The 25,070-nt window shown below is 41.2% G+C and overlaps 1 protein-coding gene across 4 annotated transcripts in view; it reads right to left on the reverse strand.

Moving 5' to 3' along the window:
* Positions 1–25,070, reverse strand: part of TBC1D4 (TBC1 domain family member 4) — a 160,287-nt gene that overhangs the window by 17,157 nt on the left and 118,060 nt on the right. For 2 of the 4 annotated variants that reach the window (XM_080917211.1, XM_080917214.1), the window contains 7 exons: positions 20,138–20,212; positions 18,386–18,612; positions 16,409–16,573; positions 12,695–12,718; positions 6,614–6,777; positions 4,475–4,684; positions 431–589 (listed from right to left, as the gene is read on the reverse strand). In XM_080917211.1, coding sequence (XP_080773337.1) covers positions 431–589; positions 4,475–4,684; positions 6,614–6,777; positions 12,695–12,718; positions 16,409–16,573; positions 18,386–18,612; positions 20,138–20,212 — 1,024 coding nt within the window. The remainder of the gene's footprint in view (positions 1–430; positions 590–4,474; positions 4,685–6,613; positions 6,778–12,694; positions 12,719–16,408; positions 16,574–18,385; positions 18,613–20,137; positions 20,213–25,070) is intronic. The other 2 variants (XM_080917212.1, XM_080917213.1) reach the window with 2 other exon arrangements.

The raw sequence follows: 25,070 nt of genomic DNA on the forward strand, positions 1-25,070 counted from the left end.
AACCAACCAGACCCTCCAGAGATCCCAGGGACTAAACCACCAACCAAAGAGTAAACATGGAGGGACCCAGGACTCCAGCTGTATATGTAGCGGAGGATGGCCTGGTCTGGCATCAATGGGAGGGGAAGCCCTTCGTCCTGTGAAGGCTAGATGCCCCAATGTAAGGAAAGCCAAGGTGGCAGAGAGGGATCAGGTGGGTGGGTGTGGAGCACCCTCATGGAGACAGGAGTGGGGAGGTGGAATGGGGGGATTTCAGAGGGGAAGCCAGGAAGGGATAACCTCTGAAATGTAAAGAAACAAAATAACCAATTTAAAAATTTTTTAAATAATAAAATAAACAACTTACAGAATCATGTTATGTATTCACTTCATGAAACAGAAACCTCTCCATAGCCTTCCTTAAGTAAAAATTTACAAAAATGGGGAGTACCTTCTTTAAGGGATGTGTGGATATCCTCCATGTCACATCTGATTTTAGTTCGGCAATTTAACAGCTTCTTGTCCCATGCTATTAAGACTTCCTTCTGACACGTACCAACTTCTTCATAGTCTAACTTAACTTTCCTAGACTGGAGTTCATCTCTTCTTGCTTGAAAGGAAACAAGAAAAAAAAAGAGAAAAAGCAATCAAGGCCAACCTGATGTTAAATTTAGCATTGTAAACATTGTATGCATCATTAATCTAAACCCAATCGCTTTTAAAAAATCAGCTACTGACATTTATTCTGGGGTGGGTGGAAACATAAAATTGTGAGAAGTGGGGCTGGAGACATGGTTTAGTAGTTACGAGGACCTAGGATCTAAACCCAGTGACCAGCACCCACATGTTAGCTAACAAACTCTGTAATTCTAGTTGCAGAGACTCAGATGCCCTATTGCACCCTATATTGATACTGCATGCACAGATATATAGGCAGGCAAAATACTCATATGCATAATTTTTTAAAAAACTGCTGAAAATTTTTGAGGAAAATATAGGTCTTCAAATGTTGAGTCATTTCTATGAGAGAAAACAATAACTAAGAACCTTTTACTACCTTATACGCAGTAATTTTCCTAAGGATAAAATACAAATTGGAGTTAAAGAGATTGCTCTATGTGTCAAGACAGTTGCCACCAAGCCTGAATTTGATCCAGAGACTTAAAGGTGGAAGAAGAGAATCAGTTTTTCAAGAGTTTCATTCTATAGTCACTGAACTCCATAGTAACATCATAGCATGCACAAACCATAGGTGCACACACATATACACACACAGTGTGTGTGTGTGTGTGTGTGTGTGAGAGAGAGAGAGAGAGAGAGAGAGAGAGAGAGAGAAAATAGAAGCACACACAAGCACAGAGAAAGTGTGAGAAAGAAAGAACAAGAGAAAGAAAGAATAAATGAATGAACGAATATATGTTAGCTATGCTATAAATTTCAACTTTCGGACAGATATGAAAGCCTCAGAAGTAACAGCTTCTAGCATCGTAAACATCATTAAAGCAGGCTGGACGGTTCAATGGTTAAGAGCACTGGCTGCTCTTCCAAAGGACCCAGGTTAAATTCCCAGCAACTACACAATGACTCACAAACATCTGTAACTCCACTTTCAGGGTACCCAATACTCCCTGCTGGCCTTCCAAAGTGGAGGCATGCACAGACACACATGCAGGCAAAATATTCATATACACAAAACAAATCTTAAAATCCCCTTAAAAACATTAGTTTAAATGGGATATATGTGATATTTGTATGTTATATATTCATTATATAATTGATATATAATATATAATTAATTTATATGTTAATTAATATATAAATGCACACTTACTTATTCTATATTTCTACGGAATACATATCCTGTATGAAATGCATGAAGACGACATCTCATGTATTAGCCTTAATCTGAACACTATTTACCTCGAGTGTGTCATGCATTTCTATTACTATCTGATGGATTACTCACACTCTCCTTAACACTAGACTATGTGTTCGTATATTCTTTTTTCATAACATTCTGTTTGTTTGCTGTCCTGGGGAGTAAGCACAGGGCCTTGTGAAGGCTAAGCACGTGTTCAATACTGAAAGACCCAAGCCTCTATTCTTATTAACCTTAAAAACATCATTTTATTAAAGTCAATGTTCATTCCACATTTCAAATGATACAGAATTCTCTTATTTGGTGGTTGAAAGCATAAGCCCAGACTCCTTAAAGGGAATGGCCACAAAAGCGCCCACTGTCTTGACCCATATTCATGGTAAATAATGGACTCCAGAGGAGAGTCATATCTCCTCCTTCCTCATGTTCCCCTCATGGAAACCCAAGTGTCCCCACTCCCTCCAGCTCCAGCCTCTCCACTGACCAGCTTACCTTCTGCAACACAAATCTTTGTCAAGTATCCAGAGTCCTCGACAGCACAAAAACAGTAGCAGGGTGAGTGTTACTCTTTACTTTACACAGTTGAAAGAATCCCCCAGAAGTAAAATATCTTAAAACAGACTTTTCTTCAGGCAGGGCAGTAAAGATTCTTATTTAAAAATTTGGACATACCCAAAAGCCAACTATGGAAATATTCCTCCTGGATTCCACTAGGGGGCTCTCTGGTTGCAGTTCAGTTTTGCTTCTCAATACTTGATGGGTGTGTGTATCTGACATAACCCAATTCTTTCAAAGGTGGATGTCCTCCAAAGCTAATAACCACAACCCAGCTATGACATTAGTGATAGTGTGCTTCATGGGGAACTAAACATATTCCCTTAACTATTTTTCCTACAGCCTTCCCTGTCAGCGTGCATTCTGAGTCATCTTAGAAGCCTGCTATAAGCTAGCTACCAGGCCCTGAGGACGAAATGGTGAGAACATTAATCTCCATCCTCTCGCAACTGCTTAACTCCAAGGGGACCTTGAGAAATGACTGCCATCAGACTAGAATTTTATCCTTTTTGTTTAAGCTCTGAAGTAAGAGTGGAGTTGATAAAGAGAAAGAGTTATCAGCCTCATCTCTGTCCTTCCCCTGCACAATTATATCGTGTAGCTGACCTCTGAGCGGACATGTAATCATGAATATTAAAACACTCCACCTTCTCATGCTAATACATACAGTTGAGCACTACTGTGGCATACTCAACAACAGTGTGAGAGTTTTCATGGTTAGCCCTATACTCTAGAATCTGTCCCACTTATATTCCAGCATGTTAAAGTCCTTAGTGTCCCTGCACCAGCCAGTACCTGGTCATTAGCAAGAAGACTGAGCTAAATATCCTGTAAAGCCATTGGCCATCTAAATTGCCAATGATTCTAAAACTTCTTTATGTTCAGGATATTCAAGATAAAAGCCATTGCTAAAAGTATGAATTCCAGAGTCCTACGGAAGTCTTTGAAAGCTCCACAGGGTGTGCCGTAGGTCACACAACCTCTTAAAACCGCATCACTAACAGTTTTTCATTTCCTAAGGATATTTATTTCCTCGGGATATTTAGCAAATTATGCACCTTTCATTCTGATAAGGAAATAACAATAAAAATAAACTATGTCTTTACAAACTCAATAAGAGGCGTTAAAATAAAAAAATAAATGTGTAACTGAACGGCATTGAGGTGCAGTAACAAGGAATGGATGGTAGAAAATGCACTCAGAACGTGAACACCTACATTTTAAAATCTGTCTTTCAGAAGACAATACAATGAATGCAAGTGGGAGAGGGAAGGGTTATTTGTACAGATGCCAGGAATCTGAGAAGCCAGGAACCCTCTTAAGCTAATCATGCATTTCACAGATGAAAAATCAAGCCCTGTAGGTAAAGCAATTTGCCCAAAATAATGGTATTTGTATATGTTTTGAACTTGCATACTGTCTGAGTTCTCTTTGTGTATGGATCTACTGAAATTAGACAAATCACATTATTCTCTCACGGGGCTGAAAAACTCATTCTAAAGCACTTGGTACACATAAATGTATACGAAATTGCTAATTTTCAATTGCCATTAACAACACACCAGCTCCTAGGAGCACTAGATTGTAAGTTTAGTGACTTGACAATGATTTTAAATAGATAAAGCCTAGGAACTTTGCTTTAGTTATATTTAATTGACAGCAATTAAATTGGATAAAATACAAACAAATTTGTTTGCAATGGGCATATTCTTCTTCAGAATTTACAAGTATACCTGGAAGTTGACAGTTTACATTCAAAAAGGAAAGATTTTGCTTTTTCGTGTTCCAGAGGTTTTTCTTAAGCAATGCAGAATGATATTAAAATCTCTAGTAAGTACAAGGATACTGGGGATCTAGACTCTTCACTACTCAAACGCCTACTGGCATTTCAACTCTATTTTTTAAAAGGCAAATCTGTAAAACCCTTATTTCTCAAGTCATAACTAACACAAAAAAAAAACTAGAAATAATGAGAACCAACCAATATTCAAACAGAGTATATATTCCCCCAAGAATGAGTGTGTATGGTATGGAGTCCTTATCCCTGCTTGAATAGCTAACCTTCCAGTTTCTGGTTTTCTTTCTCCATTCGCAGCAACAGGATTTGCTGGTGTATAGCTTTCTTCCACAGACTCTTTAGCTCCTTTGATTTCTTCTTCTCTTCAACTTTTTCTGTGTCCTCGTCACCAGACAGGAATATAATGAGAGGCTCTTCCTCCATGGTGGGAGAGAGAGGAGACAACGGGAGCAGCTCGGTCCTGTCTATCCCATCTACAGAGAAGAAGACAGTGAGCGGCATCCTCGGAGGTCCCCACACTGGGGCCTTGTCTGCAGAGCAGAGCGCACGTTGTTCGGCACAAACTACCACACGTTAAGTGTGCTCATGGCCCACTTGGCTAGTTGCTCTGGGTTACTGAAACTAGAGATCTGAGTAAATCCTGACTGATTTCCCCTTCCAGTTTTCCCTCATGTGGTGAAACAAAAACACCAGGTCACCGCTTCTTCTTTCCAGTCAGAACGATGTGGGAGCGAGTGGCTACAAAACAAACCGGCCTTTCCCCCAGAGGCTGGCACTTCTGCAATTCATCGAGGTGTGTTCTCAGTCTGCGTAACACGGGGTTGTGTGAGTAGGTGTGGGTGATCTCCTGAGGTCCCACAGAATACCACATCTGGGTCTTTCCATGCTGATCAATGCACCACGACCATTCCCTTCAGGCGCTGTCTACTTAACTGGGTGCCCAAGCTGTTTCTCCATCTACTACAGCTGTTCTCTAAATGTGCCAATTATTTTTCTATTAACAGAATGATACTATCTCTTAGAGCATTTCAGTGATGGCTGATGTAGATGATGGATAGAATAGATAGATAGATAGATAGATAGATAGATAGATAGATATAGACAGACAGATGTATATAATTTGATAGATGATAGATAGATAGATGATAGATAGATACATAGATAGATAGATACATAGATAGATACATAGATAGATAGATAGATAGATAGATAGATAGATAGATAGATAGATAGATAGATAGATAGATGTAGGTAATCTGATGAATGGATGAATTTAATTTTGTTTGTAAATTCACTGATGCTGCTCTTAGGCTACTGCTCCTCCTGTGCTTGTATGCCAGTGGCTGTTCTGAGCTTCCCAACAGTTCAGTACACTTAATTTCTCATTTCTTTCTTTTTAGATAAATGCAGTCCAAGCTACGAAGCCCTTGGAATATCATGTGATTTTGAAATTCAGAACAGGGATCGTAATCTTCCTTCTAGATTCTCCCACTAATTTTCTCAAATACATAAGATGTTTCAATTTCATTTTTCTGAAGTGCCCAGGATGAAACCGGGAATCTCATGGGTGCTGCAAGGACTGTAGCACTAAGCTATGCCCCAGCCAGGGTCCTCCATCTTTCTCCACTCCTATCACCCCTCACCAACCTCCCCCCACTTCCGACTGTGATTACAAAATAAAGTGCATATGATCACAATTGTGTGAAGCTTTCCAGCATATCTTTGGGCCACGTATATAACTAGTTTGTGTGAGTATTTCCTATGTGCTCAAAATGAACTAATTTTCTCTACAACTGCAAATTCCTTATCAGTGTTCGTGGAGCTTGTTTGGTTCCATCATTCGAATATGACTCATAGTTCACATCCCTATACTGAGTTTTTGGAGAGAAATTTGTCAAGCTCTCTAATAAGCACCATTGAGCTCTTTCCTTCCCTGGTCCTCTACATCCTTTCCTGGCTCTCGCAGAGACATATGTAGCACTCTCTCCATACTGCCCCGCCCTTTTCATTCCTGCCGTTTTGTCTAGGGTTTTGCTGTGATCTTTTTAGTAGGTCTAATAGATCACAGAAAGCTGCACTTGCTCCCTTTTGGTTGCTATGTGCCCTCTCCAGTGTCATCTATACGTTTCCTTATTGTCCAACTTTGCTGTCACTTTGTGTATAAAACAGCATTCCCACAGTATCTTAGCATTACAGAGTAATGCCCTAGTCAGGAAACTCACTCACATCTCCATTCAAGCATGTGGTCTCACGAGTTATGCTGATCACTTTAAATAAGCTGCTAAGAGCACAGTAGAAGCTACCTACGGATTCTCTTAAATATCTATATATTAAGACTCGTCGGTCTGTTATCTAGCCTAATATACTCGTGAAAAGGAATTCCTGAATGACTAGACACAGACCTTTTTGCTGCTGCATAGCTGAAGGGGACTTGTTCACAGGAGATGCAACCCGGAGGAAAATCCGCTGCCTCCACGAGATTCTGCGAGGGGTGACAGGGGTTCCTCCAGCATTTAGAGACTCGTTGCTGCAGGTGGATGAGGTCCTCTTTCTCCCTTCTCCATCACTGCAGAATGTCAACAAATGTGTAACTGGTAAGGGAGACACACACTTCATAGAGAGATGGAAGCACAAGCCATTCAAAAGTTCTGCAGCAGGCAAGCACAAGGCACAAGTCACATGGGAAGAGGAGATACAAGCCCTCGTGCCTCCCAGCCACCACATCTTGGGAAAACTGCAGCCCTGACCACAGCCCCATCACAGAAAGTCAGCTGTTTCTACTCCTTCCTTAGAAGGCAACCAGCCCGGGTTCTAATCTGAGGAACATCGGTCCTTATGGTGGGAGGAATGGCTACTTAAGTAATGAGTTTGTACACTGCCTTGGAAACAAAACTGATCTTTTATTCCAAACAGTGTAAGTAGTTTGTCCAATGCTCAGAAAGAGCTTTGATTACAGTTCATTCTAGATATTACGAGGTTGCTTCAACCTTGTGTGACTGTTAAGATTGATAGCTATCAAATATCCAGACCATGGTAAAATAAAATAAAATAAAATAAAATAAAAACCCAAATGCAGAGAGAATGGACAACCTGAAGGCTATTGTTAAGTTACATATAAGTAATTTTAAACAGTGAGCCAGCCAGATATAGTGGTACATGCCTTTGATACAAGCACTAGGAAGAACAATGCACGTGGATTTCTGAACATACTGAACCAACAAGAGCTGCACAGTGAGACTGGGACCTCATGAGACTGCAAAGTTTCTGTAAAGCTAAAAACACTATCAAGGAAACAAAATGGCAGCCAACAGATTGGGAAAGGGTCTTTACCAATCCCACATCTGATAGAGGTCTAATATCCGATATATATAAAGAACTCAAGAAGTTAGACTCCAGTTAGACTCTATCTCAAAAAAAAAGAAAAAAATGCAGTTAGCCTGATTTGTATGCAACATGACTTTTTGGTTTACCCTACTGCTGTGCAGAGATTTCCCATCAGGGAAATAGTGAACAGATATTATCCAACTTAGATAAAGGAACTGATCTAAGATTTCTAACCTTTGGGTGAGAGCAGGGAGGAATGTTCTATCACTGTACCTTGGAGCTCTGTGAAACTTGCATTTACAAATGCTGTTCGATGCTAAAAACCATCTTTTTTTTAAGGCCACTTCTGTATTCACTAGGCTATGTGCAAATGGAGGTCAGTGTGACTCAAAATTACTTCTGAGACCAAGTGTGTGTGTAGTTAGACACCCGTGTGAAGCTGAGAGCTGCGGACGGTGAGGGTGTTTTACTTTCTGAAGTTTCAGTCTTCGGTCCGTCCTGGGAGAACGGCGGAGGCAGCGGTATTTACAAGTGGTGATGTCCACAAAAGTCTGCCTTAGCTCAGGAACAATATTCAGCTAGAAAATCCACTGGTTCTCAAATGCTCAGAGGAGTTCGATAGTGCTGGGCCACTAATACAAGGAGAAAACTTCAATACCACCCATTACATTTTCACTCATGCTTTCCCTGTATATCTGCACTTAAGGTTGTCAGGAAATGTGTAGCTGCTGCTGCTTCTCCTCCTCCTCCTCCTCCTCCTCCTCCTCCTCCTCCTCCTCCTCCTCCTCCTCCTCCTCCTCCTTCCTCCTCATCCTCCTCCTCCTTCTTCTTCTACTACTACTACTTTTCCTTCTACTACTACTTCCTCCTCCTCTTCTTCTTCTTCCTGCTCTTCATCCCCTTCCTTACCTTCCTTCTCCCCTCTCCTTCTTCCTTCTCCACCTCCTAATTTTGCCTGTCTTTGAGATGGTCTTTCATGTAGCCCAGACCAGCCTCAATGGCTTCGTATGCTCAAGGATGACCCTGAACAACTTCTCCTGCCTCTACCTCCTCCTGAATGCTGCAGTTACAAGTGTATGTTCAGTTCCCATGGTGCTGCAGAGCAGATTCCAGGGTTTCATCAATGCTGGGTAAGCACTGGACGAAAAAAGTTCTATCTTCAACCTCACGGATAGTTATATCTAATCTGGTTCAATCTCCTACAAACACTGATTCTAGGTTCACTAAATTAGGGGTGAAAAGGGACGTAGGTGGGAGCTAACTTGCATATTGCAAGCGTTAGATGGTCTCACGTTAGGAAGTAGCTGGTTCATACACCCCATAGATTCACATGCCCTTCGATATCCTGGATAAAGTCATAACCCCACTAGTGAACAGTGCTCAAGACTACCCACGACACTGAAAAGTGTTTGCCTGTATATCGACTTGGGGGAGACATAGTTCAAGTGTTTCCTCTTCAGCATTTTTGGTTCAAATATTCTCCACTTGTCCCGCAGAATACTCATGGAATGGTGCCTGTCTTCACCCTGTAACACTACTTTGCTGGAGTTACTTTTGTTGTGTTTCAAATGCACCCTTCATGCTGGCTGTTATAAAAGCGTCCTGGTGTTTAGTCCACCAGGACACATTTGCAAACTCCGCAGCATCTGGTTGCAAGCCCCCTGATGTGATGTGTTTTATCCACATGTGGCACATAGCTGCCAAAACTCAGTGCCTAAACTGAATACTGATAATACGGGAAGGGGGTGCGTACGTAGAATATGGACCCTTTGCTTGTAGATAAAGCCTATGCTTTGCAAAAGCAGCCTGTTGCTGAAATGAGGTGAAAGCTACCCTGCTTTGCTTAAGAGAGGAAATTGGAAGGCAGCCTCTAGGTGAAGGCTTACCCAGGCAGTGAGCAATTACAGCAGCTCACTGCTGGACCAGCAAGTGGTCAGAAGTATGCAGTGAAAGTGGTCACTTAAAGAATTGAGGCTGTATGAAACATTGTGTCCTGATTTTCCTGCATCCTCACTTAGGGTACAGGGTAAAATGTAGTGTGGACATAAGGGACAACTTTTTTTTTGTCTTTTTACACTTTCTAATGTTTAAGCTTTTCTGATTAAACTTTTTAATGTTTCAACTACATCAGTTTTCACTTTAACTTCCTTAAATTTAACATTTAGGACGAGTATAACTTCAAAACTAAGCTGCTTACAATGTCTCCTGCAGCAGAGGTAACCCCGGGGAAGACAGAACACACACCACATACTGTTCAGAAATGTCCCAAGTATGGCTGGTTTCATCCTTACAGTAGCACGGGTGGGTGTCGTGATTTCCATTGCTAGTGAGAAACTCTAACTAGAAAAAGGCTAGGGAGAGATGGGTCAGCGGTTAAGAGCACTGACTGTTCTTCCAGAGGTCCTGAGTTCAACTCCCAGCAACCACATGCTGGCTCACAACCATCTGTAATGGGATCTGATGCCCTCTTCTGGTGTGTCTTAAGACAGCAGCAGTGTATTCAACATAAAAGAATAAGTAAATCTTTTATTTTTTTAAGGCTAAGTATCCTGTTCACTTCCTGTGATGGCTAGGAATGCAGCCTGAACTCAGAGCTATGTAGTCCATGGTCCAGAGAAATGTCAATGACCATTGCATTAGCTCCTACAAAGCTCCAGGGCTCTTCAAAAACAAAGGACCATAAGTGACTTACTTATGCAAATGCTGTATTGCTTTTCTTTGCAGTGCATGAGATTCAAAATGTATATGCTTATTTCAATAAAAGGGTGAAGTGAACATGCCTTAACATGGTAGACTATATGTACACTTATGTACTTTTTAGGCAATCTAACATGTCATATACATATTTTCTCTTAGTTTCCATATGACCCAGGCCACTTCCTTTTGTGACATTTAACATGAACCTATGCTGTGCTAAGTGCTTCGCTGGGTACATCCAGGAAAAAGTTGTGAAATTAACAATAAATAACCAGGAAGGCAGGGCAGCGTGGAGAACTCGTGACCACTGGCAGGTTGGCACACTAGGTTGCAACTAATCAAGAACCACAATTTGTGAGCCTTGTGAGGAATTTAGAGGGGAAAAGAGAACAGGCACCATTCTGTGTCCAATCACCACTGAAGCTGCAGAGCCAGGACTCGATACTCAGTGTTCATAAAACATGAATAGACTGTGGATAGGATGCTTCAGGGTGATGCTTTGATGAATCCTTGGGGAAGCAGGTATAATCCTGACCTAATGAATTGCTGTTATCAGTGGGCTTCTGTGACCATAGACTTTCTAACTATTCACTTGCTTTAATAAGAATCCATCCACTGGGTACCACAGGGAATGAAGGTATGCTGGTGACAATTTTCCTACTAAGGCAAGAGAGATCTACTTCGCACTCACATAAATTCTCTTGCCAGATTTACTGCATATACAGATTTACAGCAGTAAACTCTCCTGGTCCTCCTGCACCTCCTAGCACCCAGTAAAACCAAGAATCATAAAGTTCAAATCCATGACTCCCTGCTGGCAAAATCTTCATCTAAATCATTCATTGCATCTAAATGCATTACAAGTCGAGACAAATATTGGTTGGCACTTCACTAATCCAGAAGCAGCTGTTTATCAGACACTGAAAGGTTTCCCCTCCCTGAATGTCTGAAGAAGCCTACATAGGGCAACAAACCGATGAAAATTTGGTTCTTTCCGACATGACCCACGATGCTGGATAATTTACAGTTGCATCATAAGCTCTCGGTGTGTGAAAGTTCTGGCTCTCACCTGGGCAAACATCCTATGGAAAATCTTTACTAACTAAACAGAACTCAGATTCTGCCATCCTAGCAGAAGTCACTATGGTATTTTTGAGTGTGACCAAATGTGAGAGGTGAGTCAGTGGAAAAATGCACAGGAAAAAAGAACAAGAAGAATGAAGAGTTTTATACGAGAGATTCCACATCCTGATGCAGAGAGTGAAAAGGTGTTTTGTACATTGGGTTTAAAATATCTGTCAGTAGGGTCTACATTTATTCATACCTCTGCAATGTAAGATAAATAAAAAACATACCTAGTAAAAAATATATAGACTTTCCCAGAGTCGGTTTAACGCGATGTAAAACAGAACTGTAGTCTGGCCAATGTTCAGACCCAAAAAACACTTGTATTTGACTTATAGCTTTTTTGTCTTTTTCATTTCAATGATATAAACTAAACTCAGACCCTTGTACACGTTAGACAACTGCTTTGCCACTGAGCCTTGTTTCTCTGTTGGGCTTCTGAAATGGGAGAAATGATCATCCTACAATACCTGCCCCCTCCAAAGGGCCATCAATTATAATTCTCAGCAGAGTCTCTTTTTATCTTAGCATTGTGGCCAAATGATTCTCTCAAGACTCTTTTTTCCATGTGTGGCCCATTGTAGAGCAATCTTTAATACCTTTATTGCAAGTACAAAGAAGTCCAAGTGTTAGATTTTGACAGAGAGATGCCATGTGTAGTCAGGAGTCTAAGATGGGGGACACAGGCAGAGTAGGGAAGGTAGAGTAGGCAGGAAGGGGACACTTATAGTGACAGTGGCCTGAATCTCCATGTTTTTCAGAGAAAGTGAGTGATCCTCCAGGAAAAGGTATTACCACCATCCTTCCTGTCCATAAACAGGAACTCGGTGCTTTCCTGACTGTGACCAATGGGATATCTGCAAGGCATCAGCAAACTCTCACAGGAACCAATATGAGAGCAGTTAGCATGAGGAGAAGCAGACCATGTCTCTCCCCAGAACCCACCACTTGGTGTGCTTTTTCTGGATGCTCACTTCTCTATCTTTCTGGGATCAGGAAAAAAAAAAAAAAAGAAAGAAAAGAAAAAACCTCATATGCACATAAATAACTATCTAGCTAATTCACTGTGTAACTTTAAATTTCAATTGGCATTTTCTTGAAGGAATCTTAGTGCAGAATAGAGTAGAAACAGGACTTTAGCTAGCAACGGCATTGTACATGGCTCTCTGCAGTGTCTGATCACACCACAGGGCACATTTCCGCTTCCACAGCCGTCAGAGTGTGCAGAATGACAGCATGCATTCAGAAGACAACTAAAACTATATCTTTAACTGATGCAGCTAACAGCTGGGAAATAGAAAACGTTATTATCTGAAAACGTTTAGAGTGTTAATCACCTTGATTCTGAAGCAGTGTCCTGTCTAGCAACAGGAAAACAGGAATGGCATTAGCACAAGACAGATAATTTCCCCAAACCACAACTTTAAAAGGCATTCCATAAGTCATCAATTAATCACAGGCAAGTTAATTCAATAGTGAACCATAGTAAATAATCATATCAATCAATGAATACAAATAATTATAAAACAAAAACTATACCACACTTTATCAGCAATACCTTATTCTTTCTCATTAAAAAAATATATAAAATAAAGCAAAGAGTATCACCGTGTAAAATAACCATTTATTTTGACCAACAAACTTCAATATAAATAATTTTTAAACAGAAGCTTAAGACTTAATAGCAAACTTGTAAAACACAGAAGTCTGTTGCTGGAATAGAAATGCCATATTTGGTGACTATACGTCATAAAAACATGAATCATCAGGCACAGTTATGACTCAGCTATCAAGAAAAAGAATATTAACCTTTCAAAAATTAATTTGAACTAAGATTTTAATCATAAAATGCACATATTTCTTTTCTGTTGCAATTTCAAATCTGTGCAAATGAATCTATCACTCAACAAACTGTGACATTCAAAAGACCTTGGCACCTTTTTTCTCAGTGTGCTAACATGAATCAGTAACTCAGAAGAGTGGTCCTGTTTCAAAAAGTAACACTGTCATTACCCTATATCCTCCTATGTCCCATTCCCTACTCAACTAGGACTATTTAGAGATTCATTTATGCAACTAATAAGATATTAGGTACCCAAGTGACAGGAAAATTATAGCTGATAATATTATATACCTCCTTCCCTCATCATTATGAATAGTTGGAGATATCACTGTAATTGTATGTGCAAGATGTTCTCTCTATAAAAAGTGATAATGAGAGATGTAGAGTTCAGAAGCCACTGAGTTAAAACCATTCTCTTTAATGTCATCATTCTTGGGAAAGACATCCTGGTGTACTAAGAACAGGATGTGGTATAATCTACTCACACACAGACTAGATTGAAGAATGCACACATACATTTGTGCATGGAGAGCGCTCTGTCAGTGTACACAGCAAATGTAGCAAGAGGTTTAAAATTAATTAGTCAAGATATAGGATTAAAGAAAATCCTATAATATTTTGTAATTTTCTATAAATTTGATATTATTTCAAAATAGAAATATGTATATTTGTCAAGATTGTAAGTAGTATGTTTACGTCCAAGCAGCTTATACAAACCTAAGAATATATACCTTGTCCAATACTGTTACTCTGAAGACATCCAATAATGATGCATATGCATATACAACTGAAAATGCACACAACAACTGTCACAGTAGCACTTTAAGAAACCAAAATCCTATAGCTTTGTGCATGAAGAAGAGCATGGATGGAGAGGATGTGATGTATTAAACAGGATACTGTATAGCAATAGAACTAAACACACTGCAGCCTCCTACAGCCAGGAATGAATCTCACGACACAATGTCCAAAGAACGTGGATACAGAAGTAATGGATGCTCCACCAGCCCATTTATGGTGTATCCCAAAGCAGCAGAACTCCGCTCATCTCTGTGAGGTCAGAAGGTAGTAATGATCTAGGAAATGAGAGTTGCCACCAGACTTCTGGTGCCCTTGTGTGTACTAGTGTTGACATGTTGATGTTCTTCCTTAGTGACCCACTGAGCTGTGTACTGAGCTGGGGTCCTAGCCAGCGAAGATGGTTTGGGGTCTTTTAGAGTCAGGCCTGCTGACCCTGTGCTATTAAGTTAAAAGCATTGGGGGATGGGGAACCTCTTCTTTAATTTTTAGAATCTGTCACAATTTTTTTTTAAAAAAACATCTAAAAGCACTTACAATCTTCAATGTTCTGAATGTTGAGGACTTTTTTATACCTTCAAAGCCAACACTGCTAATGGCATAGCTACTAAACAGTGGAATTTTCCAACCCCAAACTCTGTGTGTCTGTGTGTGTGTGTGTGTGTCTGTGTGTGTGTGTGTGTGTGTGTGTGTGTGTCCACCTTCTGGCTTCAGCACCCTTCCATTAGCATGAGGAATGAAGGGCTACGGGAAACCATCATCAAAAATAAAGCACAAGTAAGCATGAATCCCTGAAGACTAATGAACAACCTCACACCAAACAACAGAAGTAACCTCTGTATTAATGACAAGCTCTGAAACAGACTGTGATTCATGTCCAGCCTTTGCTGACCCTGTAGCTTCTTAATGACTGTTTCTAACAGTCATTTTAGGGACAGGCTGTTCCCTAATTAAGGAAGAAAGATACGGTTCTCCCTACACACTTACCTCAACTATGTTAAACCGTCTGAATGGTCTTACTGAGTGATATATTTCAGAGAGAGGACAGAGTTAGAGACACCTTGATTGTGGAAACTCTTAGTGTTTTAAACTCACAGCATAGTCCACAGCATAGTTTACTATTTCAGGGCAAGCTTCTTTAAAAACTTTCCCACAATATTCCCCCACACCCCCCATGAACGCTCTTTATTTTATTGGCCTTATGTCACCAGAAATTCTGTTTGCGCACATTCAAAAGGAAAGTTCACATTTTTAATCATGCTAAATCCAACATGAATGAGTGGGCACATATGGACAAAGGGTACTGAGAAATAACTCTAGGATGTATCTAATCTAAGCATTTAAAGAGGCCTGTCTACTTATATGCTAGCTTTCAGATATTCTTACATCTACAAGAAAAGGAAACAAAAGAATATTCAACAAGGTATCATTGGCACACATGCTGGTTGACAATAAACAGTTCTCTACTTGACTACAAGCCTTGCCAACCATGAAACAACTGGAAACAGCCCACATGTCCATCAATAGTAAAGCAGATAAACTACGCTAAACTAAGCAGAATACTAGACAGTAGTTAAAAGAAAAAAGGAATGAGTCAAGCTAGACACAAAAATAGTAAGGAAATTTGGGATTGGTAAGCCAACAGCAGTCCCTTAGAGGAATCCTTTCATATCCCACAAAATGGCAACAGTCCACTTAGCATTTACAGAACCAGTATAATCTCAGCTATCAGAGAGGTGGTTCTCTAAAGACCACTGTTTCTAGATTTATGAAAAGAGTATTCCATGGGAGATATGTAAATATTTTAGGGCAAAAACGGAAAGAAAAGCTACAAGGTTCAGCTCTCTTTCTTGTGCTCTGAGTACCCACTGACAATCTCCTGTGCCCATTGCAGAGCCTAAAATGAATGTAAACCTGGTCATTGAAAAAAATCAAATAAATGTCTCAGAATTATCCCACATACTTACAAAACAGAGAGATATTGCACCCACCCTGTTAGCAAGCTGCTTTAGTCAATGGCTTTGGGCTGCCAAGAATATACCCAGAGACTAAAAAATAAAAATAAAACAGAAGCAAGACTGTGGAAATCTTACTACATGATGACACCGGGTCTCATTTCCAACAACAGGAAGTTTAGATTCAGGGGATGGTGGCTAAGAACAGCCTGTCATAGATCAAAAACGTCATTCAAGAAGATATAACCAGGTCACCCAAACGCTTTGTTAACTACATGTCCTGTTTTCCTTAATAAGATTAATTGGAACTGAAGTCCACACATTCGAAGCAGGTTAGAGCAAGCACATGGATGTACAAGCTTCACTCCAAAATTAACCAGCCACTTTTTTTTTAGTAAGATTATCAATGCATCACGGGAGCAAATGGTGCTTGGCAGACGGCACACCGGTCTCACCTGATTTCATTTTCATACTGTGGGGACAGTCTACCTGAACTCTGGTAAAAGCTTTTCAGGAAAGAGGGAGCAGTGAAGGAAGGGGCAGAGAAGGATGTGTGAAGGCTTGGAAGGCTGGAGGAAGAATTACTCTCCTTGTACATGCGCCGGGCTGATGGGAGAATGCTGAGTACAGAAAACACAGCAGATTTCTCTTAAAATCTATACTTCAGCGACATCGTCACGTACTAAGAAAAAGCACATAAACAGGTTCTTGCCATTAATCTATTCTTTCCTTGGAAGGCTTCGAGCTGGAGCTTGCATAGGACTTACAGAGAAGAGCATGCAGTCCTCAGCTCGGTGGCTAAGCTGAAGCTTCACCCTTTCACAAGTTATATTTCTCAACACTTTAGGAACAAACCATACGTTTACATGCAGAAGAGACTTCAAGGGTCGAGGTAGGAAAACACAAATCGCTTCAGGAAAACCATCTCCTGAGGATAAACTGATGATAAATGATACAAAGATTAACTATTCCATAGACACAAACCCCTTGAACGTATTGGTTAATAAGGTGTTTGGCAGATGTCAGTTTCCATACATGATATCTCTGGCTTATCCAACATTAAGTTCATGTTATTTCCTGTGTAGACCTGAGGCACTGTTAATCCAAAGCCCGAAGTCTACCACATTGCTCTGTTAATAAACAAGGGTTTTCAGTGGCAAATGTGTTTAAATAACATGAAATGGTACCTTTTTATACTGACAATGATAGACATTATCTCAATGTATATGATACAACATGTGGGAAACTCGGGAAGTATTGGGAGAGACATCATTTGTCTTTTATTCATGACAATAGTTTGTTTGCTCTTGGGGTGAAGCTATTTATTGTCTTAGGTAAAAAATCAATGAAGTAATCAGTTGTAAAATTTTGATTTGCTATGAACACTTAATCTCCTACACACACACACACACACACACACACACACACACACACACACACACACACACACAGGATCTCAAGACAACTCACTGCTTTGATTTTCTTTATTTTGGTAACCTATGTGTTTTATAATCTACTTGGCTTTTGGATTTCAAATCAATCAGAAAAACAGCAATGAAAGCTGCACTGTGAGAGGAAACCATGACCAAAAAAAAAAAAAAAAAAAAAAAAAAAAAAACAGTGAAATAAGTCTGATAACATTTCACAGTAAAAGTGGCCCTTTTTATGACATTTTATTTGCAGATGGTTTTATTTATGTCTCTGACTAACACGGGTAGTCAACCCTCTTGTCTACATGAAAGACATGGGGGGAAGGATAGCATCAAGATGTCAATCTGAGATAAATGGAAAGAAACTCCATATTTTACTTTTACTCCTTCCTGACAACAAATAATTCTTGTTAAACTATATACATACATACATACATACATATATACATACATACATACATATCCTTCATAGATACAGTTTTAGATAAAATGATAAAACATGTAGTAATTGTCATACTCAGCTTTAATGAACTATGTAGTAAAAACCAGCCAAATGCTGCCTGGAGTGTGAAGGGAACTTAGACTCATGCCTCAGCGTGCTATGGGACTGCAGGCTGACAAGAGGTTCTAGGTTCAACATTGAGGCTGCTTGAGTCCCTCAGAGACAGCATTAAAGAGACCAGATGTAATGTGCCTTTGTGATTTTTAGGCAAAACAATTGCATGCCATGTTTTCTCTATTTTTTTTCCCTGTGGCAAAAATTAATTAATTAATTAATTAATAGGAAGCTTCTATTTGGAATATGAGGATGTTCTCAGGGTATGTCTTAACCTCCCCCATCTTCCCTTGACTGAGAGACATATATACCTTTTTTTTTTCCTGCTCCATCTGGACCTTAACACCTGGTTAAAGCATAAAATACAATCCACACTGACTCCAAAGTGACCCTAACAGAATGACAATAAACTTTGCTGGCCCATACTGGAAACAGGCAGGACTTACCTGCAATGCTCGCTGGAGCTCTGCCTCAGCAGAGGGGACCGCAGGCCATGGGCCTTCCCATCTTGCAAGTTCAGCTTCCTCCTTGAACTTGAAGGTGGGTGGCTGAATGTGTGTGCCCGTCTGCGAAACTGTGGAGAGTCAGAATCCTCCTCGGGGAAGGCGTGCCAGGCAGAGGACAGTGGAGAGGCTGGCGGTGTCCCGGGAGGAGAGTCCCCTGGTGAAAAGTCCTACAACAGAAACCGGGAAGGTGTCTGCTGCCAGCAGGCTCGCCACAGACACCAGACACTCTGGGGCTGAGCGCTGAAAGGAGACCTGTCGTCTTCCTGACTCATGACAGAACTGTTTTGTTTTTCTTTTTACTCAACCCTGGTGAAGACTAATCTGTTTCACCACAACCCACTGCTGCTGATAAGCAGGTGTCACAGAGCATCCGAAAAGAAGGCTGATAAGAAAAGGTACTCTTCCCCTGAGGGATGTGGTGAAATACTAGGGCTACTACCCTTCCCATTGTTGCCAGAGAGATGAACAGAGGCCATGACCGAAAGAGGGATCTCCTAACTTCTGTGACCTATGGCTCTGCATGTTTCCAGTAATGTCAGAACAGTATCTCAGCGCCTGGGGCTCAGTGCAAAGCCTTTGGAAAAATAAATTAAAGCCTGTGAATTATCTTCCTCCACTCTGGATATTTCTGTCCAGTGGCATGATCCCTGAGATAAATTTCTTTGAAAAGACATGAAAAACAGGAAATGAACCAAAATGAGTCCTCTGGAATGCCTCTCCCATCCGGTCAAGAGACAGCATTAAATCTCTCAATCCAATCTCAGTCAATTGGGCACCACAGTCAAACCACTTGATGGGCTGGGCTATGGATCACAGACACATACCAACTAGGTCTCTGGTGCCAGTAAAAGTTTAATAAAATACAATTTTTAAACGGTAGTGTTTTCCTAGGACAACAAAGGTTGATAGTGCCCCTAGTTGCATATTGCAGAAAACAGGAAACAGGAAACCCGCAATAGGGCTGTCTGCGAGACAGAGGATGGTGTTGCAGCTGAAACAGAAGGAAAACCGAACAAAAAAAGAGGAAAAGAAATAACATGGAAAAAGAATAACAAGTTAGGGGCTCATGTGCACGCACGTGTGTGCATGTGAGTGTGCATGTGTATCTATGTGTGTTTGTGTCTTGTGTATCTGTGTGTGTGCCTTGTGTGTATGTGTTTCTATGTATGTGTCTGTGTGTCTTGTGGGTATATGTGTCTTTGTATATTGTGTGTCTGTGTGTGTCTTGTGTGTCTGTGTGTGGATGTCTGTGTGTCTTGTGGGTATATGTGTCTTTGTGCATTGTGTGTCTATGTGTGTGACTTGCGTGTGTGTGTTATGTGTCTCTGGGTATATGCTGTGTGTGTCTGTATGTATGTTGTATGTGTCTGTGCATATAGTGTGTGTGTCTGTGTGTGTGTGTCTGTTAATGGGGTAGTAATTGGATGGTTCAGTTTGTTTGACTTTAAATCAACAGGTACTCAAATACTATATGCAAATTATCTGTAGAGCTAAAGTGCAGAGTTAGCCAATGAAAGGGATACCTCACTCCAAAAGGAGGAAGCTTATCTGGATGAAAAATAAACTTTTTATTATTTATTTATCAAAAGATTAAAAAAATAAAAAACCTCATCACGAAATAATTAGGCACGCACTTTTACCATTGCTTTGGCTAACAACTGTTTGGTAAACCAGAGAGCCATGACCAGATACCTTCTCTGAAGCAAGACTGTTGGACCGTTCAAAGCTGTCCACACTTCCGAGCCGACCTCTCATTCTGTTAGCTCCCTGTGTGAAGAGCGTAGACAAAATCGTCATGACTGCAGTTTGCGGTTGTACAGGAAAAATACACAGGGCAATTCACCGTTTTACCTGCGCCTAAGTTAAGCCCCTCGGTTCATTCAAGCTTGTCAGCTGTAACAGCCACTAGGACATAGCACCACACACAACTCTTCCAAGCTGCCGTTTCTCCTGACTCAGTTGTTGGACAACAACAAAGATGCATCAAGCTTCGGGGTTTCTCCCGTGTCAGCCCTAAAGGTTTCTCATCGGCAAGATCAGTGAGCGTGCCAATAAGTCTTCCTCATACCGACAAATGCAAATGTGGGCACCGTGCTAGGGACACATACCTTCATCACAATGTATTACAGAAGTCACAAGTCACATTACAGGAATGCCACAAATATGTAAAAACAGAATATAATGTAATCACAGTCCTTGAGAAGCCGAGGCAGGAGGATTACAAGTTCCACATTTGAACCAGCCAGCATGAGCTCCAGAGTAATCTCAAGACCAGCCTGAGCAAGTCTTTTATCAAAATCATGCGCACTGGCTAGGCCTGTACGGAAACGAGAATTCTGCCCTTCATACTTCATTTCTTTCCGAATAAAGGAAAGAAAGCGCAAAGGTGGGTCGAGACACATATCAAATACAAGGAATGAATGGGTGATGCATGAAAGACATGGAAAGGTTCTACAAGGAGTGACCAGAAACACAAGTCAGGTTGGGCCAGTGCCTCTGCGAAAGGGAGAGAAAAACAACACAGTATTTACTTAAAAAAAATTATTAGATATTCTCTGTACTTACATTTGAAATCCCGCCCCCATCCCCCTTCTCCTCTACTTGTCTTTACAAAGGTGCACTAGCTCCCAATCATCCTCTCCACCTCAGTGCCTTGGTGTTCCCCTACATTGGGAAAACGTGCCCTCCCTGGACCAAAGGCCTCGTCTCACATTGATTCCAGACACTGCTATTTTCAGCTACATATGCAACTGGAGCCATGGGTCTCTCAATGTATGTTCGATGGCTGGTGTTCTAGTCCATGGGAGCTGTGAAGGATTTGGCTGGTCAACAATGTTGTTCTTCCCATGAGACCACAATCCCCTTCAACTCCTTCATCCCCCCCCCCACCGGAGTCCCCGTGCTCAGTCTAATGGCTAGCTGCAAGCATGCTCAGTTGCATAACTATGGCAGAGTGCCTGAGGAGGCACCCCTATCTGGTCCCTGCCAGCAAGCACCTCCCAGCATCAGCTGTAGTGCTTGTGCCTGGTGGCTGCACATGGGGTGGATCCCCAAGTGAGGCAGCCCCTGAACAATCCCCACTTCAATCCCTGCTCTTCCACTTGATCCTGTACCTTCTCCCGTGCATTTACTGTTTTCAAATCTGCCCTCATATATTAATAAATAGTGTGTGTGTGCGTGTGTAATTTAGGGGGGTGAAAGGAGATAATTTTTATTTTAGCTTTTAATTGAATACACGTACAATGTTCCAAAATTCAAATTTTGTTAGCCAATCTTATAATGCAAAGTTTTACTATCACCTTCATCTCTCACACTTCGAACTGTACCCCCAAAAGCAAGTCTTGAGATGATTTATACCAGTGGTTCTCAACCTTTCTAATGCTACATCTCTTTAATAAAGTTCCTCATGCTATGGTGACCCCAGCCACAAAATTGTATTACTACCATGGGTTATAATGTAAATATCTGATATACAGTATGTCTGACACCAAACTATCCCAAAGGGGGTTGTAAACCCTCCACCACTGTTGAAAGCCAGTGACTTCTACTGATGTTCTCAGTATTCCACTCAGAATCATTCCTTAGTCTTTCTGGGTCAGACATGATCTGGAAGATGAAATAAGTATTCTTGCTTGTTTTAACACACATACAGCCCCTCTCTTTCTCCCTCTCTCCCTCTCCTCCTTCCTCAAAGTAGTTTCATCACCAGTTAAGTTCGTGATTTCTTCTTTCCTTGTCCTGCCTTTGTAAGTACTTTCTGTGGCTAGCTACATAACTACCACAATTCCATCCGTGTCTTGGCTCTTCCTTTCTCAAGATGTTAATGACTTCTTATTGAGTAATCATGAAATTCTCCAACAGATCGTTGTATGGTCAAACACCACATGATCCACCAATGACGGACTTCATCTTTGAACTCTGTATTGAGACCTTTGTCCTCTTGCCCTGATCTGGATTCAATCTATAGAGCTTCCTGGTAGCTGCTTCACCATCAACCTAAAATTTTTTTTCAAAGCCCCAGCATTAGAGTCTTGTCTTCCTCTTTTTCAGTGTTCTTCCTCATTTTGGGTGGTACACATTCACCAGGTACTTTCTGAGGAAAGAAAGGCTGAAATGGCATTCCTCTTGATTTTCATAGCTGCAAATGTCCCTGTTTCTATGCCTACATTTCATTAATCGTTCACTTGGATGTTTGAAAAGTTTCCCTCACCATCCCTTACCCTTGCTCGGCATCCTCTGTTCAAAGGTCTAATGACGTTGTGATTCTATAGCTTCTGTGTATGTGGCCCTGTTACCCCTTCCAAGCATCATGCAGAAATTCCGGGACCACATGCCCCAGTATGAATTTTATCCAGCTGCTCTGAAGTGCCTTTTCTAAGCCTATTAGATCTAGAAAGCCATGTTCATTAAACTCTAACGTATTTTCTTTAATTATTTGTGTCTTTGGGGGTCTTTGTTTTTTGGCGGAGTTCTCAGAACATATATATCCCTTCACGTTTCACATTGTTCAGTTTTCCCACTCAGTTGTTTCATTCTGTTTCCAGATGGTTTCCTTTTCTAGCCTTCTACCGAACTTTTCCTTTGTAGCTACAACTGTTCTACCAGCTCTTCCTTACCCTTAGTCAGCTGTTTCCTACTTGCGCCAGCCTACTTCGCTTTACAGAGTAAATTATTCTTAATCATGGTCAGTGTATGCGTTAAGGGTTTAGATCTCCATAGGCTCCTTATAGAATATCAACTATAGCAACAATAAAAGTCCATCATGAGCCACATGGTGGTATGCATGTCACAGTGCATAGCAATTCTGATAGATTATTGTGACCAAGGCAACTCCCTAGCTAGCAAAGGACAGGCAGCAATGTAAACACAGGAAGTACAATTTTAAGTATGCTCTATGAGCAGGTGGGGGCAGGGAAGGGGGAGGGGAGGGAGGAGGATTGTGATGGGAGTGATGGGGAGGGGGTCAGTGAACGGGATATAAAGCAAATAAGTTTAAGGGGGGGTTAATTTTGAACAGCAAAATAAAAATTATCTAATCCAAAATAAAAGTATGCCCCTGAACCCCTACTCAGTGCTGCCCCTGTGGTCAGTGGAATTACAACACCAGAGAATTCACCTACTTGGGAGTCAGGTGTCCTGAAATGACCTAGAGTCTCTCAGTATTTAAATCCGAATTATAGCAAGCAGGCATCTAGATAGGAGACAGATTTACAGCTAATCACCTTTTTGCAGTAGTGTGTGCCTGAAACACAATCAGCAAAGCTGATGCCTGCTCCTTCTAGCTGTGGCTTATATGCCAACCTGCCCCATATCGCAAACCATGTCCATGATAAAAAGAATTGAAGTCATGTGCTTCGCTCCTTGTGGTGTTTTATTCATACCTGTGTATTGGTGTCTATGTAAAAGTAAAGAAAAATGCTTTAAAAGGACCAAGAAACGTCAACTCCTTGGAAATAGAGTGGACACTGCTCTACAGAGCAGGAAAGGGTTAAAAATAAATCACATGCACACCAGTGAGTAGATAGGAAACCCTAGAAGCAGCAACAGGCCACCAGAACACAAGGTTCCATATTTAACCACTAAACGTGAGGCTTTCTCGGTTTTACGGTGTGACGATTGGGTAACTCCTGTGCCAGGCCTTCTCCTTGGGCCCACGTCTCAGTGTTAATGATCTGAGCTTCTAAGAAATTACAACAGGAATCCCACCTCATAAACAAGTACATCTAGCTTTGGAAAGCAAACTGGAGCTCCACCCGGGCTGCACTGAACTACTGTGTGCAACCCAAGGCGGGGAGATGGTCAGTTGAGGAACACAAACCCCTTCAGATGTGTCAGACTTTTATCAAACAGATGGAGTGGCCATCCTTCTGTCACATGTGAAGACCTTGTTAGGCCACAACATTTACAGCATTTGGCATCGCTCCAGGACACAAAAGCTACAGTACCCACTGAGACCAAAAATAGGTTGGCCTTGTCCTTGCTGAGAGCCATTACAGCAATTTAAGGCATGCAGAAGAGACACTCCAAAGTCAGTCTGGCAGAGCACCAAGGTCTAAACGGAGATCAAGGGCAGCCCTTCAGCTTGTTTGTAAACAACAGGTTTCCAGTCTACAGTGAATACTGAGATCAGATCTCCGGTGTGGCCCTTTCACAATGCCAATTTATAAGGTAACACACTATTGCAATGCGCATTTTATAAATTTTATAAATGGAGGAACTACCATCGAAGAGAAATGAAATAAAGCTGTCCAAGTCCCTAGCCATAAAAGCGTCCAGGGCCAGGTCTTGCTTTCAGGTCCCTTGCCAGCTACTTGATCATTCAGATGAAATTGTTTACTAAATACGGCGTTCCGTTCCTGCAGCTGACATTTTGACAAATACCAATCAATCCCCTTCCTGAGATGTCAGAGCTTCAAGCATCACACTTGTCAGGCGCAGCAGCTTCTAAATGTGAGGTAGTGTCAGTGTGAATTGGGGGGGTTGTTCAAGTACACACGATTGGACGTGACTCCAGACTTTCTGATGAAGCAGTTCTGAGGTTAGGCCAGGATTCTGTACAACACACAGGGTCCTAGACCATCAGTTCTCTACCTGTGGGCTGCAACCCCTTTAAGGTGCCATATTA

Source organism: Micromys minutus, assembly GCF_963924665.1.
Source record: "Micromys minutus genome assembly, chromosome: 5".
Lineage (NCBI taxonomy): Eukaryota > Metazoa > Chordata > Mammalia > Rodentia > Muridae > Micromys > Micromys minutus.